This window comes from Parasteatoda tepidariorum, chromosome 6, assembly GCF_982258835.1.
Source record: "Parasteatoda tepidariorum strain Cologne lab strain chromosome 6, Ptep-v5.0, whole genome shotgun sequence".
NCBI classification, from domain to species: Eukaryota; Metazoa; Arthropoda; class Arachnida; order Araneae; family Theridiidae; genus Parasteatoda; species Parasteatoda tepidariorum.
In genome coordinates this window covers 55,395,313-55,412,198 of record NC_141760.1, presented here as the reverse complement: position 1 = coordinate 55,412,198, position 16,886 = coordinate 55,395,313, and the positions used below count along the sequence as shown (strand labels likewise).

Genomic DNA, 16,886 nt, shown 5'->3' with positions numbered 1-16,886 from the left:
GTAAAAGAAGCTGTGTCTAAAGCAGTGCTGCAGGAAATCCGGAAATATTTCTTAATTACTTTTGAACTATCGATTTCATTCATAAGTTTAAATGCGAAATTTCATCAATTATAGAACAAAAAGAAATATTTTTAAAAAAAAGGCTTGACGTTATTAAATTTTTTCCTAAATATTTTCAATTAATGTTTATTTACAGCGATAATTGCATCTTTCTACGAAAATATATCTCATGAATAAATTTTCGATGCTGTTTAAATAGTTAAGTTGCATCTTGGTTCGAACCCAAGTTCTGGATTGAGATTAGAAGTTGATAACACAAAAGCCGGATGCAGCTATACCGCATCAAACGCAAACATAATATACTTAAATAGATTGGATTTGATGTTAAGTTTGACAAAATAAAGTAGTTTAATTTTAAATCGTTTTCAATTTTATTCCGAATATTATTTAAGTCTTTAATTAATTGAAGGCCGACTTTTTTTTAACTAATTAATATAATTTCCAAAGTTTTCACTTGCATCTTCATACAGAAATTTAGCTCATTTCTGAAAATTTTTTGATACTCTTTAAAAGGTTAATGGAAATCTTGGTTCAAACCAAAAATCTAGATTGGATTGAATGTAGAGTATGATAACATCAAAGCTAGAAGCAGCTCTACTGCACTAAACGAAAACATTACAACTCAAAGTAAGGAAATTGAATGTTATAGAATAAATCTGGCTCAAAAATTGAAGATAAGAAGTAGGAAAAATCTTAACGAAACCTCGGAGCTATGAAACCAGCGTTTATATCCTTTAAAGCGAAGATAAGTAAAGGATTCGTAAAATTGTGTTTGGTAAATTTTGACAGAAAATATTCTTAGTATCGGATGGACCATAGGTTCGAATCCCATTTGTGTCAAACTGACTGTGAGGGGTTTTCTTATTATATAGATCAAATGATACTCATGAAAGAGAATGAGATTGATCTTCGCTAAAATACGTTTATTTAAGTTTGAATTTTCAGCACAAATATTTTGCATAAATAAATATTAAAGGTTCTGTTGTGCGATCACTACAGAAATTTAAACTCTTATAGTTATTTCATAGCAGTTAACGTAAAAACATTAAATAATAATACGAATTTTATATTGATAAAATAAAACATTTCGAGCAAAAGAAGAAAAGAAACGTGAGGAAAACCTACTTTAAGATATTGTGTTGAAGTAATTCTAGTAGTTATACAGCGACTATATTAATTTAAAAAAAAAAGAATAAAAGAAAAATGCAAACAAAAGAAGGGAAAGACAACAGATGCGAGAGAATTATTTTATAAAAAATCACACCAACAGGGAGAGAAAATGTCGAAAATGTCAAAATAAAGAAAAGCTACGATTTTGTGAAAAAGAAATTCGTTTGTGAAGAAACTTTTTAATATTTTAAAACAACGTTGCATTTCTCGGAAAAACAGAGAATTCGTGGCACTGTAACGTGACACGGAGCTTTTGCAACCTGCTCCAAGCTGTTCTGACTACGTTGTTCGAAAAACAGACAGAAAAATTTAAGAGAAAAATGAGATGTTATTTTCTTCTCTTATTGTTAGAAACAAAAGATTTTGTGAAGAATTCAAATGTTTTGAAAGTAAACTTTTCATTTTAATACAAAATATTCTCAAATACTGGACCGACAATATTTTTATCACTTTCCATAAAAATAAAAATTAATATAAGTAGTACTAGTAATTTATTTACGTCACACTAGACCTGTACAGTGGGCTATTGGCGACAGACTGGAAAACATACTTAAGGATGATCCGAAGACATGCCATCTCAATTTCAATAATCTGCAGAGGAGATTTAAGATCTGGATGCGTAGATTAAGTAGCGACACGCCGCCATCTTGGTGACGGCAACTCACAATGTAGAAATACGGAGTTACTATTCTTAAAACGCCATTTCTTTTTAGTCAATATTTTAATATTTTTGAAGATAATTTAAATATTTATTATTTATTTATTTTTCTGAAATTATTTGCTTTATTTTTATTCTATTTAGTGAAAATAATATGTTATCTATAAAAGTTAAAACTTTCTCATTTCGTCTTTCATAATCTGTTATAAATTTTTTTTATTAATTCTTTGAATTTTTTTGTAGTCGGATTTTTTATGAGGTTTAGAGGGTGGTATGATTTGGGAATTTAAATCATTATGGGCATTATTATCAGTGTTCAAAGAAAAAGGAAAATTTTTTTTCTCAATGTTTCAAATCTTTTTCTTTTTAATCAATACCATTTGTTATTTGGTCTTTCATAATGAAAAATTACTTAAACTTTAAGTACAATTAGTAGAATTTAAAATTAAATATTAAAATTTTAGATGCAAATAACAAAATCGAAAAATGTTTCAAAATTGCTGTTTAATTTTTAAAATACTAAATTAAATAAAAATGTGTTTATCAATTAACTATAAAATAGTACTTTCCCATTTCACCGGGGGAAGTAAATAAAGAAATTTTATTTATTTATTTATTTTTATATTATTTTTCGTATGTTTTTTTAAATAGCTGTCACTTAAAATATTAACAAAAAAAAAAGAAAACTGTTTGGTAAATTAAATGAAAAATAAATATATATTTTACTGCAAGAGTACAAAGATATTCTAATTATATTCAGTTTGATTTTTTAATAATTTTATATTTTATTAATAAATAATGATGTTAATAACAAATCTTTAAGAAGGAAACTAATTCCCATAGTTGTTGGTTGATTGAAATAGACAAATTATTCTTTTATAAAATAAATCAAAGCAATTCAAATTTTCAATATAGACATTTCTTAAAAACGTAAAAGGTGAAATTCTACATAAGCAAAACAAAACAAGGAGCAATTTAAAATATAACGGGACAATTATTTTTTTTAGCTTTTTCTTAATATTAAATTTTTTCGTACTTAGTATCGTTTGGTGGAGTACATTAATCTCTATCAATTCTATGCACCCATACTTTCGTCGTTCTTTAATGCGATCTCCAACAGGTAAACTATGTAATTTAAAGTCTAATTTTGACTTTCGCAACAACCTGCCATTATTAATTTAAAAGTATGAAACAAATAAAGTGAAAAGAAAAGCGAAAATAGAAATAACAAATTGAGTGTAATGAAACTTCACCGTTCAAACCAGTCAACAAAATGGCGGCTGTTAAACCATGTGATCGGCGACAGCCAATCAAAATTGAAAGAGGCACAAAAATCACAAGGAAAAAGAGTGACGTTACTTTGAGATGACTTCCCCATTTTGTAGTTCCGAGACCTGCGCGAGCCAAGTCGATAACTTTACGGTAGGACAGTTTAACGAGCACAACCGCGGTCTATTTGCAAGTTAATCAAAGTGAGCAACCACCCACTCACTGAACGCTACCACTGATGCAGTCTACTGTGGGGGAAAAAAAATTATATAAAATAGAAATTTCGAAATAGAAATTTTTTTTAAAATTGATACTTGTCATTCAGGTATCAGTAGGGCAGATTTGTTGGCCACTCTTATCCATGGCTTGTCCGAGATTCGAACTTTCTGATGAGAGGTCAGCTCAATGACCATTACACATCCGGTCGGCAGAAAGTGAGAATTTGATTGGTGCATTTTAAGTAAAACGATCAAACCATATTCATTAGGAATATTCCCTAAGTTTGAAAAAATCATGAATTGTATTGTACTATTCTATCAGATTTTAAATTTTTTTTTTTGGGGGGGGGGGGTTAAATTTTCTGATAGAATTATTTTAAATGATATAAGAATTATTATTGAATGTTATTGAATAAGGAATTATTGAAATATTAAAGAACAATGGCATCTCAACAGTTAAACGAACAATAACCGTTGAACGATAAACATTTCTAAAGTAGAACAAACTTGGAGCGGGCTCGAAAATATCCGTGTCGCGGAACTGACCTAGACGGTCATTGATTTTAGTAATTTTAATTTTTCATCGAAGAGAGAAAATCTTGCCAAATTGAAGAATTTAAAAAAAAAAAATTATTATTATATTTACATATTTGAGCTATTTGTCCATTTTAAAGCTCAGACAATTCTTTATGACGAGAAATATCCACAGTTTAGAATTACACCTCTGCTTTGAGTTTAAGGCATTTAAAATGTGGCTGTTTAGTTGATTTTTTTTTTTTTTTTTTTTTTTTTTTTTTGTTATTTATTATTGTGGCTTCTTTTATTTTAGAAAACTACGAAAACTCGCTTAAGTTACGCAACTTAAATAATTAGCATATTTGGGATAGACTGCTCGTCTTATTTTAGAATCTTAGTTGAAATCTGGATTTCAGTTGAAGTAATTATCGTTTTTTTTCTTCAAAAAATGAAAAAGGAATTCTGCGGTCATTCAACTCTTACTATTTTTCAAAGTCTTTATTTTTATTTATTTATTAACTTTTCAATTTCTTCATCAGTAAAATGTAGTTATCAAATATCTCCTTAAGAAATTGGACACGCATTCTCATTGTAATTTTGCGAAAAACACACATAAAATGTCTTTCTTTTTCTTAAAAAACTATGATAAACAAAATTTTTAGTTTAACTCATTTTAATGCTGTTTTCTTTTATTAACGTAAATTAAGATACATAAAATAATCCTTCCAGTAATAGGTGGTCACAATGCTATTGTTTTAACATAAACGATATCCTTTTTTATAATATATATATATACAGGGTGATTCTAAAAAGATGGGCAAAATTTTAGGAAGTGATAGTACACACCTAAGCAAAAAAATTTTATCAAAGAATGCATAGTCGAAAACAAAACGCAAAACCGCTTGAGGGCGTCAAAGTTTATGTTCTTATATGATTCAAAAACACACAAAGAACGATAAAGTTAAGTTATAAAAGCAAATTTAATGGCATGTGATTACAATGAGTGTTCAAAACAGTGGCCGGCAGCGGCTATGCACGCAGTACAACGGCGAAGAAAAGATAGGCGAACATTCTGAAACACACCAGGCATATCACGAACTTTCCCTGCAGCGGTCGAAAGCTTGACGACAAGTAACGCAGCGCAGTAACTCGCAACAGGAATGGAGTTTTCACGCTTGCATCAAACAACTTTCCAAATGTGCCTGCACCTTAACGTTTTGCTTTTGACCATGCATTCTTTGATAAAAATTGTTTGCTTGGGTGTGTACTATCACTTCCTAAAATTTTGCCCATCTTTTTAGAATCACCCTGCAAGCACATATATATATATATATATATATATATATATATATATATATATATATATATATATATATATATATATATATATATATATATATATATATATATATATATATATATATATATATATATATTAATATTATGCCTTCGAGGAAGATTTTTTTTTGGTGGCATTCACCCGCATTTGTTTTACATGAAGAGAAAAACCACGAAAGCCTCCCACGGTTAGCCTTACGGCAAGAGGACTCTAACCCATGTTCCATCTGCCACTGAGGATATATTTTGCTCAGCATTGTAGTCAGGGAGAGCCGGATACGGAATTCGTATCTACCAGCCATCGCTGGGGTTCGAACTTGGTTCACCTCATTAGAAGGAGAACGCTCTGCCACTTGAGCCACCAAAGGCTCTATAGCTACATATTATACTATACCAGTGATTCTCAACCACTGTGCCGCGGCACTTTTGTGTGACGCCAAATTCTTAAAATGTACCGCCAAATATTAGAAATTATACAATAAAAATTGTAATGCTTTTTTTTATTATGAGTAAAGTTTAAATTAAAGAAAAGTATATATATATAATATTATATATAAAATATTACTTTTTATAGTTTTTCCACGCTTTAACAGCGTGAACGTCTTTGTCGGCGATTGTCTTGTCTCTGACAATATTAAAATAAGTTAAAATAAGATGGAAGTGTTTAAATTTTCTTTGACACACAATTTTAAAAAATTTTGAAATAAGTAAGAAATTTAATGACTATTAAAATCAGTAATTAACAAAGGAAAGCAAGCTAAATATTAACTTTCAAACGGAAATAAAAGCTAATCATTAAAGTAAGCTAAGTAATTAATAAACAAATTAACAAAGGATAACTAAAAAAGCAAATATATAAAAAACAAATTAACGAAGGATTACTAACAAATAAATAAGCTGACAATTAATAATTAGCAATAAAACTAGTTAACAAGAAATCACAAAAAATAACAGTTAATGTAAAAAAACTAACAGTTAAAAGCTATAGAAAACAAGCTAACAATTAAAAACTAGCAAAAAAAATAATAATAAATAACTGTTACGAACTAATAAAAAATTAGTTGAAAGAAAAAATTAATCCCTTAATAAACGTGCTTTTTTAGTACATATTATTTTATTTTACATTCAAAATTACTATCACAAACTATTTAGCGCAGAGTATAATAGGTAATTAACAACTTTTAATCTAATTTTTTTCATTGTGTGCCGTCAAATTTCGAAATCGTTAAAAGTGTGCTGCAATAAAAAAAAGGTTGAGAATCACTGTACTATACATACATGTTTTAAAATTTTTATCTCATTCTTAATCTGTAAAAGACGAGCCGCAGAGGATCAGGAGATTAAACTGAAATTGGAAACTTACATTTGTTAACTTGCATAATTTCGATGGCAATTTATCATTTATAATTATTATTAAGCAAAAAATCGCTAATGAAATGAGATATAGCACTTTTCCGTAAGTATGTTCTGTTCGGTGCAGTTACTACAGAAAAATTTAGAATCTCTACAGAGCATGCGCAGAACACGCGTACGTAGTTGTGCCGGATGTTATGTGAAAGTGATAAATCTCTCTATTAAATCAAAAGTTATAAAAGGTGAAACTTTTTTTTATTTTGCCCATTGAGAAATTTGAAATCATAAGAAAAGCGCACGAAAAAAAAAATATTAAAGCACTGCCACATTAATTAATTCTGTATGTAGTTAAATTGTATAATGATGTATGACTCACCAAATCACTACTTTTAACTTTTGAAGTTCGGAGAAGGTCGTTATAGTTGAATGGCAAACTGTAAAAATTAATTACCTATTATCGTTATCCAGCCATAAATCTATAATGTTCCATTTTCAAAGGAAACATTTTCTTTTTTTTTTTTAATTTCTGAAGCAAAAATGAATGAATTAATGCCCGTTTAGATTAACTATGTCCAAATCTATGAGCATCAATGAAACCAAACATGATTACCGGTCTCATCTCGGAGTCTTTAAAAATAACCAAAAAAAATTTTTTTATTAACTTAAATTTTCATTCGTAATTAATAAATGTATTTATAAATTTACTCATAAAAGTTAAAAGAGTCCAAAATATTAGAGTACATCATAAACTATGGCTGTAAGTTTATTTAAAGAAGAACAAAAAAGCGTTAAGTTGGACGTGAGAATGACATTTTAAAATTTTTCTTTATTCGTTCACCAAAAAACTTTTTTATAATTTTTTAAATGTTATTACTATAAAAAATACATCAGTTATGTTTAATTCGTTTTAATTAATAACATAATTTCTAATTTAATCTTTGCAGTGTAAATAAGGCTGAAAATAAAATCAATTTCCGGTTAGAAGTGAATTTTAGTGAATAAAATTTTATACTATATTTTAAAACGAGAAAAAAACGCTTAGAAATGCATATCTTCGTACAAAAAAAAATGGCTTAAAACAGACTCCGTTTCAAAATTTCGAAGGTCGTTACGGTTGAATGACAAATTGAACAAAATTAATTACCCATTTTCGTTATCCACCCATCTAGAATGTTTCATTTTCAAAGGAAACCTTTTTAAAAAAAACTAAAACAATTCTGAAGCAAAAATGAATGAATTCTGATAAAATTCCTAATTCCTAATTCTAAATTCCTAATTCTTGAAATACAAATACAACTACATTAGAAAAACTAAGATATAATCAATCTTATTTCGAGTTTTTAAAAAAAAAAAAAAAAAACTACTTTTTATCAATTTAAATTTTTATTCATTATTAATCACTGTATTTATAAATTTATTCATAAGATTATAAGAATCCAAAATATTTTAGTAGTCTTTTTTTTAACGAAGTAGCAAAAAGCATAAAATTGGATATGAAAAAGACAATTTTGATTTTTCTTTCCGCAAAAAATTTTACATATTTTTATATATTTAATTTTGCATATTATAATAAATGTATCAATTATATTTATTCCGTTGTCATTAATAATATAATTTTCAATTTAATTATCACAGTGTATTTATTATTTGTAATTAACTCGCAGTAAATAAAATTTCTGATTAGAAGTGAATTTCAGTAAATAAAGTTATATTCGGATTAAAGTGGGAAAAAAAAAAAGCTTCGATTTTTTTTTTTTTTTTTTGGGTGCTAAAAAGACTTACGAAAATCCATTTCAAATTTAGTAAAGTATTACGAAATCATTGCCTGCCATCACAGTTACTGCCTATGCTTACAAACGATGCCGCCTTAATGTGAGCGAAAAAAAAGCGATTCCGTCTGAAATATATTATATATATTTCAGAACTGAATCAAAGGGATTTTTGTAAATTTATTTAACTTGAAAATAATAATAAAGTGTATTAAAAATAATAAAAAAGATAATTAAAATATTTATCAGACTTCATATCTACAATCTACACGTCATCTTTAAGAAATAAAAAATTAAAAAATTAAAAAAAAAAAAGAGAGAGAGAGAAATTGCTTATCTAAGAGGAGAGGTTGATTGATCTTCGAACCTGCGAGTATGTTTCCCAGCAGAACAAACCGAATTTCATTTTCTTCCACATCATTTACAAAAGAAGCATTTTCAAAAAGTTTCCTACTTCCATAAGATAAGAGAGAGTTGATGGTTCACATTTAGTTAATATTCCGTTTAAAACATCTATTTAATATATCTTTTAAAACAATTAAAGTATATTGTATAAATTTGATTGTTGTGTGTGGTATTTTCATTTTAAAATAATCAATAAAGAGAATTTAAAAAAAGAGAGAAAAGAATGGAAGATTAAGGTTTGATAGAAGTAATTTAATTTTTCCCATAATAATAAGTAATAATTTTAAGCATCACGAGCAGTTTGACTCAATAATTTTAAAAAATTCAAGGAATTTCGAACTATTTTATTTTGGTATTTATTTAATTTGAGAATCAAGTCACGCTAATTTTTAGAAGAAAAAAATATCTTCTTTCAGAATCCTATGAAACATGAAATTATTAAAATCGAAATATAAAATTTTGCATAATAAATGAATTTTCAAAGGTTCAAAACTTTATTCTAGATCAAAGGTTAAAAAATCTTATTCTAGAATCCTATGAAATATGAAATTATTAAAATTGAAATACAAAATTTTGTATAATAAACGAAATTTCAAAGGTTTAAAACTTTATTCTAGATCAAAAGTTAAAAAATCTTATTTCAGAATCCTATGAAATATGAAATTATTAAAATTGAAATATAAAATTTTGTATAATAAACGAAATTTCAAAGGTTTAAAACTTTATTCTAGATCAAAAGTTAAAAAATCTTATTTTAGAATCCTATGAAATATGAAATTTTTAAAATTGAAATATAAAATTTTGTATAATAAACGAAATTTTAAAGGTTCAAAACTTTCAAGCTTCCTAAAGAAATTAAAAATGAATGCACAAAATATCATTGCTATGACTACTTATGGATATAATAAGCCTGCAATGCTTCAAACTAGTTCTCATTTAAAATTACAAATCTTCTATTCAAGCTAGTTCTCTTTTAAATATATAATTATATCTAGTTTTTTTTATCCTAAAAAAAGGATTAAGAGGATCTAAATAAGAAAGAAAATAATGGAACAGTAAGGTTTGGTAGATTTATATTATTTTCATGTAATAATAAGTAATCATCATGCGAATTTTTCACACAATAATAAGTTATCATTTTAATTATGATGAAATATTTTAAGCATCACGTAACGGTATAGCTCAATTAATAATTTAAAAAATTCGAAGAAATTCGAAACATTTTATTCTAGTATTTATTTAATTTAAGAATTCAGTTATTGAGATATTTCAGAGAAAAAAAATCTCATTCTAGAATTCTATGAAATATTATGAAATTAATTAATTGGTAATATAAAATTTCGTATTATTAACGAAACTATCAAAGGTTCACAACTTTCCAACATCGTATAGAAATTAAAAATGAATGCACAAAATATCATTGCGATGACTAATATGAATGTATAAGCTTGCAATGTTTTAAACTAGATCTTATTTAAAACTTCAAATAAGAATCAAAATAAGATCTAGAAGGTTTTCACGTACTACCAGAGTTACAAGTATTGGTTGAAAATCGCATGCAGTGCAAGATATTTTTATTACCCTTCTATATTTTATACTTTACGAATCTATTTATAATACCAGATCTTTAAATAATGAAAAAAAATGTAATTTTTTATTTAGCAATATGTATCTTAGAAGACAGTAAACTCATTAATGTGATGAAATATTTTCTAAATTAGTTAAATGTTTTTTAAATTATTTTCCATTGTTGCACATAAAATGATAAAATTAATTTTTTTAGTATTTTTCACATGCGGCATATTTTTATATTGTTATTTCGGTTCAAAAAATTAAAATCAAAAATTTATCAAAAAATTAATTTAATCAAATTATTAACTAATTTAATCACTAATTTATTAACTAATATATTAACTAATTTAATCAAAAAATTAATTGAAAACAAACAAGGCTCAAATTTTTTACCTATTTATTATTTTCTAAACATATAAAAAAAAAATCAAAAATTGCTACCTCTTCACTGATGAAATTATATCAAATACTGTCCAATATATTGAACGCTGATTATCAAGAGATTATTTATATTTAACACACACATTACACATACGTACTTTTTCTAAAAATATATTCTCAAGCAAAAAATTTAAAATAAAAAATAACAATAATAAAAATCTGACCTTTCAGTTTCCTCCGTAGGCATGCTTGGTTTAATAGCACCACCAAGCACGTGATTAGCAAGTTCAATCCTTTTAGATTCAGAGTTAGTCCTGACCCGAGATGCGGTCAAACCAGCAGCAGCATCACCAACAATATTATTTACAAGCACATTACTTTGGTTTAGGACGGCTTCAGGTGCATTATCATAAACAGCAGTCTGTGGTGGAGATTGATTGGGAATCCCGTTATTGACAACCATCGCTACGGGTTGAGGATAAGGCATGGCATTGGCATAAGCATCAGCAGGTACAGACTGTACAAATATGCTCTGGTTGTTCACCAAGTTATTGTTAAAGTTCTGATCCACCCCGGTGGTCTGTAAGCTCATATCTTGAATCAGAGTGACAGGCTGCAAGTGATCTGCCTGGGGAAGAATTATTCCATACATGTGCTGGGTGCCCATTACAAAATTACCACTGAAAGTTTGATTGATGGGAATTTCGTACACTTGAGCATAATTATCGGCATGAACACCCTCCGGATCACAATTGGTGATCTGTATGGTCGGGGGAGTAACTGTCCCATTCTGGTTCTCAGGTTTAGAGGGCTCGTCAGTCGGCGGATCCTTAAAATCCATGCAGATCCACCTTCCTCGTTTGAAAGGCTCGCTGCTCATAATTTTCACGACTTTGAATCTTCTTTGCCAGTTGTTCGGCAAAGGGTTCATGATTGGCACTTGAGCGCTGATTGGACTTTCGGACTTACTGGTCATCATGGTCACCCCACCTGCGACCGGACCGATAGCGGTGTAAGTCGGAGTGACACCAAGACTCAGATTCATATTCCGATCCATGATATTAGTAGGCAACTGGGCGAATATGATGGGTCCACAAGGTGACTGCAAGTCATCTACGAAATCTTCCGAGTGGTATCCTTCATTATCAGCACGCGATGAATCCAAAAAATCAGAACTCAGGTCATCAGTGTGACTTTCATCCAAGTCGTCAGCGCTGTCATAAGCAAAATCTTCGTTCTTGCGTGAACCCTGAACAGTTACACTTGTTATTTGAAAAGAATTCGTATTTCTTCGAGACAGATTTAAATCGGTCGGCGGTGCTGGCAAATTTCCGTTATCCGAAGGCATTTGGTCGATATACAGGGTAGTCGACGGCGAGAGGATGCCTACTACGTACGGCTGGCTGTCGTTACAATTGCCGGTGTTTCTATTATCTCCCATATCGGAGCAGAAACAATTATATGAAAGCAATAGCCAAGAGTAGAAAGCTAAATGCATACAGATATGCTTCTAAATCAGCTCCTACGAGCCAAAAATAAATTAGCTACAGAAAGAGCGCACTATCAAAACATTTCTGTTCAAGAACTTTTAATACTTTCTAACAACTCCGACACTCCCACGGACGAATACAAGAATATGGCGATCATATGTTTACAGCAGACGAAAGGGATTTCACTCAAGTCGTGAGTAGTAGTCAGCGCCATCTATGCACACATATTTGAAAGTAGCTCAAGGTCGATGCTGTTAACTGAGAATAATATATTGAAAAGCAAACGAGAGAAGTCTAAAGGTAACTTTGGACGTAAATCAAAGTCATGGTGGTGCCATCTAGTAACTAATTGTTGAACTGTCACAATAACTAAGAGTTAAAATAGGAAAGTTATATTGCCAAATTCTAAGATTTCAGATAAGTTAAAGAAAAGTCAAATAACTATTAAATAATTTATTTAAAAATTAACTGCTTCCTTTGCTGTTTGTCACAAATCTACTATCAGTAGTTTCTGTAGATGTATTTGTAATTCTTTTTTTACGTCACAAGTTATAAAAACAATTTTTTTAAAGTGAGTTAAATTAATTTACTATCTCAATTTTTGAACTAGTTTTTATAAAATGTTTTAATAAATTGGAAAAAGAGAAGCTTTTTTATTTGATTAATGCAACTTTATATCAATTACATTATTCAGAGGGGTATTAATAAGTAAAAAGTATTTCAATAATTTAAATGCCTTAAGGTATAGAATTAAAGCCAACTAATAGTTTATGTCTACATGTAGAATAAAAATAACATAGCTGAAGTGAACTTCTTTGTTAAGTTTTTGCTTCATTAATCCTTAAAAAAAATAATTCATACCTATTTGCAATGAGTGTATTTCAAAATTTAATTATATTTTAATAATTATGAGTTAAATGAATTATATATAGCTCACAGGATTTTTCAAACGTTATTTACTTTTATGATTTTGAAAAAAATTCTTAATGATTCTAGTTAAATTATTGGTCACCTCGATATCGTTCGGGAAAAAGCATATTTTTCTCAGCGAATTTTAAGATCGCATGATATATAAAAACCATATGTTTTTTTAAAAAAAAACTAAGTCATGTAAAACAAAATAACCTTATAGCTTTTTCAGATATTTAAAAGATATCTTTTTCAGATATTTCAGATATCTTTTTTCAGTTATTAAAAAACGGCTGACAATACAAGCATGTTGTTCTAACTAGCTTATTTATTCATTTAAAAAAAGAAGAAAAAAAAGGAAATGGTATCACTTACAAGTCTGGTTTTAATATTTAATTAATAGAAAACTATTGAAATTTTTAAAAAAATCTTAGTCACATACATATTCTCTTTAAAATTTATGTCGCATCATTATGTCGTATGCCATATGTAACTTCTAATTTCAATTACAATATATAAATAATTAAGGCTTATAATTTTCCAATATAATAATTATTCATGGCCCATACTTCTGATCAGCAATTTTTTTATTTTTGTTTGTGTTGTTTGTTTCCTAGAAATTTGAGAAAAAAATGTACATTAATGTTTAAAAAATAAATAATTAAATAAACAAATACGTAAAATTTATATTACTTCTTTCTCTTCTTCAAACTTTCAGTACAGATGGCAGCACTACTCTTCAAGAAAATACTGAAATCTTTACTTACAATTAAGGAAAAAAAAAAAAAAAAATCCTAATTCATAAAATTCATAGAATAGGCCAGAACATGTAATAAAGTAAAAATTTAATTTTTTTAAGAATTATAAAATGTTTACTATATATTTATAATATGGTAATTAATAAATGCTCTAATTAAAATTTAAATTGAATCACAATCAATTTTCGAAAAGAAAACTAATTTTTGTGGTATTGTAGCTCCATCTACACAATTCAATCAGAAATATTATTCTAATATCATTTTAAATTATTCCTTATTAAGTTATTTTTGTACTTTGAAAAAGTCTTTTCGGTAATTTTTAATATTAAAAATAGAATGCAGAAAAATTGAAGTAAAAAAAAATCTATAAACAGATTTCACCTTCATTTTTTCACAATGTAACTTTAAGTAGAACTTCTCATAAATTTTGCTTTAAATATAGATTTATTTTTAACTATTATAAAATTTCATTTATTGCTATTATGAACTGTTTATTAGCTATAGTAAAATTTCATTTATAATGAAGTTAATTGTAGATAGCGAATCAGGATCGTATTGAGAGAAGGTAGCGATCGTACTCAAAAGGAGATAGCGAAGGAGTTTTGAAAAATGAAATGTTCCGATTTTTCAAGATTGTTAATAAAATGTTATTCGTTTTTTTTTTTTTTTTACTAAATTTATAACGTGATATATTTTTAAAATTTTTTAAGAAATTCTAAACATGATTTAAAAGGTAAAATATTTTAAGTTAAATTTTTAAACACTTCCTTTTACTATGCATTTACTATATCAATTGATATAATAAATGCACCATTCCAAAAACTCTGATTTATTGCAGCATATTAAAAAAATTTCTTTGTTCGTCCATAATCTTATTATCTTTTCAAATATTTAGGAAATAAGTTTATTTTGTTGATAATTACTAGAATGTGTCATTTTATATTGAATTGAATATATAATATAAAAGGCGTTAAATAAAAATAAAATAAAAATTACGGCTTAGTAACTTCTTATGTTCTAACGAATGAGATGTAATGTTAATAGTTTCAAAAAGTTAACTTCAAGCATGAAAAATATTTTTTACAGGGAGCATTCACAAAATTCGATACAAAAACGTACTTTCTCTGTGTTAACATACCACGTTTTCTTCGTATATCTCTGAAACTTCTTTGGAGAGACACAAAAATTTTGCTTTCTTTAACAGGCCCAATGCGTCCAAATGACAATACAAATAATCGAGGAAAACAGTAATTTTTTTCTTTCATTTTATTGCATATTTGACTGTGTATCACATATCGAATGTTCTTACAATGACTGATGGATTTTGAAAATCAATTTAAAAAAAGAAAAAAAAACGGAACTCGATAAAAATGTATAAAATGTATGGTTTTTGGCATTATGCTTGGGAAACTAGTTATTCTGCCCACTAAATTGTACATTTGGTTAAATTAGCCGCCAATAGGTGGCGATGCAGAATAGGAATAACTACAACCGGTATGAAAATGGTGCAGGGATCACTGCAAAACATCAAACAACGAATATCCATTATTCTAACATGTAAACCATCTCAAACTAATTCCCAAGCACTCATAAATTGATTACGTACAAAAATACCGACTGAAGATGTCGCGGATTCAATTTCTCAGCAACTTTCGCATACCTGCACCGCCATCTATTGGCGGAAAGTTTATTAAATGCTCAATTTGGTGGGATATTTATGGTGTTCCGTTAAGTTTTTATTGACTTTCAAAATATATCAGTCATTTTTGGGGCACCTGGTAGCTGCTCTAGTTACTGGGCAGAAATATAAAATCAGTCCTGTCCTGCGCGATAAATAGTGAGTGAGAGAACTATGTAAACCTACTGACTTTTTAAATTTTATTTGACTCTCATTATTTTGGATTCATTTGATTAGTTGTGAATTTGGAAGAGCTCATCTTGTTTGTTCTTCAAGCCCTACAACAGTAAAACTCTTTTATCCAAGGATTATTTCAAAATATGACTTTTTTTAGATTACTTTTATTACTTAATTTAAAAGTAATAGAAGTTATATTTAATTTTAAAGTATACAATTCTTCTAACAATGCAAATTTAAAAATGAAACTACAAAATATGAACTAAATCAGCTAAATAAAATTTGTAAAAAAAAAAGTATTTCTAAATTTTCATATCTGAATAAGTTAAATTTTCATGACAGTCGATTCCATTTAAAGTTTGAATTTTGCTATTGAAAGTCACATAGTTTGAAACAAGGACAAAACTGTATGTCTTACAATTCAAAAGCTGACTATTATTAAATTCAGTAATAAAAAATAGTTATATTTTGCATGGAATTATTTTTTGTAATAAACTAATACTATAAGCAAAAATGTTTTAATTTCCTTAATTAATAATAATTCCAGAGACATAGTGAAATACGTATAAAGTAAAATTGACATTAAAAGAGTCCGATTCCTGGTTGTTTTTCTAAAACTATTGTGACAAAATTTCCAAGATTGTGACGAACTGTGAACTTTAAGGAACAAATTCCGAACTCCTAGGAGAAAAAAAAATTTTATTCAGAAGGAAAAAAATTTTTGAGTTTGATATCGTCACACTGTTGATTGCATGGTCGTGCGTCAATATTCGGTCAAGATCATATGTCATTACTCTCCTGTTTTACCTTTTGCAACTGATATCTAAACTTCTGAAAGAGCTTCTAACGAGTCTAAAAGAGGAATTTTTATAATCGCTATGATTAATTTTTAAAAAAAACTAAATATCAGTTTAGAAATTTCATTGCCACTTCATAGTTTTTCGAGGACTTTTAGCACTAGATAGGAACAATATTTTCACTTTTCAAATTATCACCTCCTGCACTAACCTTGATAAATTCTATGACTTTTCATGACATATTATGGAATGAAGATGTATTTTTACATTATGATAAATATAAAAAATAATAAGAAAGGAAGATATCTAGTTGAGTGTTAGTTCCTTGAAAAGTTGTGCTCTAAGATTTAGATGATTCCTGCAGTGAA

The 16,886-nt window shown here is 27.9% G+C and overlaps 1 protein-coding gene across 6 annotated transcripts in view; it reads right to left on the bottom strand.

The window, feature by feature from the left end:
• LOC107443996 (TSC22 domain family protein 1) overlaps positions 1-12,411 on the bottom strand; it is a 299,628-nt gene extending 287,217 nt beyond the window's left edge. For all 6 annotated transcript variants that reach the window (XM_021145683.4, XM_021145685.4, XM_021145684.4 and 3 more), the window contains exon 1: positions 10,934-12,411. In XM_021145683.4, coding sequence (XP_021001342.3) covers positions 10,934-12,207 — 1,274 coding nt within the window. In that variant the 5' untranslated portion in view covers positions 12,208-12,411. The remainder of the gene's footprint in view (positions 1-10,933) is intronic.
• Positions 12,412-16,886: the final 4,475 nt, after the last annotated feature.